The sequence below is a fragment of the Vigna radiata genome, unplaced genomic scaffold (genome assembly GCF_000741045.1).
Source record: "Vigna radiata var. radiata cultivar VC1973A unplaced genomic scaffold, Vradiata_ver6 scaffold_95, whole genome shotgun sequence".
NCBI classification, from domain to species: Eukaryota; Viridiplantae; Streptophyta; class Magnoliopsida; order Fabales; family Fabaceae; genus Vigna; species Vigna radiata.
Window position 1 is genome coordinate 802,141 of NW_014543114.1, and position 1,217 is coordinate 803,357.

The 1,217-nt window shown below is 40.3% G+C and overlaps 1 protein-coding gene across 1 annotated transcript; it reads left to right on the forward strand.

Moving 5' to 3' along the window:
- The first annotated feature begins 505 nt into the window (after positions 1-505).
- LOC106753029 lies at positions 506-835 on the forward strand. Its single transcript, XM_014634810.1, has one exon. It carries the CDS (start codon positions 506-508, stop codon positions 833-835), a length of 330 nt encoding a protein of 109 aa, XP_014490296.1.
- Positions 836-1,217: the final 382 nt, after the last annotated feature.

Here is a 1,217-nt window from a genome sequence, read left to right on the forward strand (position 1 = left end):
TGTAGACTATGTGAGTAAATGGGTTGAAGTTGTAGCATGTTCTAAGAATGATGCTAACACCGTGATCAAATTCTTAAAAAGACAAATCTTTTCGCGTTTTGGCACTCCCAAGATCCTCATTAGTGATAGGGGATCTCACTTTTGCAATGCTCAGCTAGCTAAGGTACTTAAGCATTATGGGGTGAAACACAAGGTAGCTGCACCTTATCATCCGCAGACGAATGGCCAAGCTGAAGTTTCTAACAGGGTAATCAAAAGAATTTTAGAAAAGACTATCACCTTTTCAAGAAGAGATTGGTCGCAGAAGTTAGACGATGCTCTCTGGGCATATAGAACGGCCATGAAAACTTCTATGGGGTTATCTCCCCTTCAGTTAGTTTATGGAAAAGCATGTCATTTGCCAGTTGAAATGGAACACAAAGCTTGGTGGGCATTGAAATTTTTGAATTTTGATCCTGCCAAGGCTTAATGGAAACGAGGCAACCAGCTGCTAGAACTCGAAGAAATGTGGTTGCATGCATACGAGTCATTCAGGACTTACAAAGATAAGGTGAAGTTTTATCATGACCAGAAGCTGATGAAAAGAACTTTCCATCCAGGAGATTTGGTTCTCTTATTCAACTCGCGGCTAAAGTTATTCCCAGGGAAGCTGAAGTCAAAATGGTCGAGACCTTTTATGGTGAAACGTGTATACCAGAGTAGAGCAGTGGAATTAGAATCTTCAACTGAAGATGATCAGCAACGGAGATGGATCGTGAATGGCCAAAGACTCAAACACTATGTAGGAGGAGATGTAGAGCAATTTGCCTCAGTCATGATGTTGGTAGATCCATGAGGTTTGGGTCAGGCTCGCGACGTTAAACAAGCGCTACTAGGAGGCAACCTAGAATTTCTTCTTACACTTTTGCAATTTAAATTCCTAGAATAGGTTGTATTTTTGTTTTGGTGTGTACTCTTGGCTTGAATACTTTTTCTGAAAATGTTTGAATGACTGATGTACATGATGGGGCAATTTGATGATTATTTGAGGTGGATGAGAATTGAGTTGCAATGCATGTTGATATCCAGGAAGAGGATGGGTGATGAATTTATGAGTGTGGTCATGATGCTAGGCATGGTGTATGAATGAATTTTGTGTGAGGAAGCATGTGCGTGAGATTATGAGCTCCAGAGTTTTTATTGTTGCATGTATTGTTCATAGGAAAACATGGATGATA

What these genes read in the sequence shown, in the direction of transcription:
- LOC106753029 (XM_014634810.1), top strand. Translation starts at nt 506, where the DNA reads ATGTGGTTGCATGCATACGAGTCATTCAGGACTTACAAAGATAAGGTG.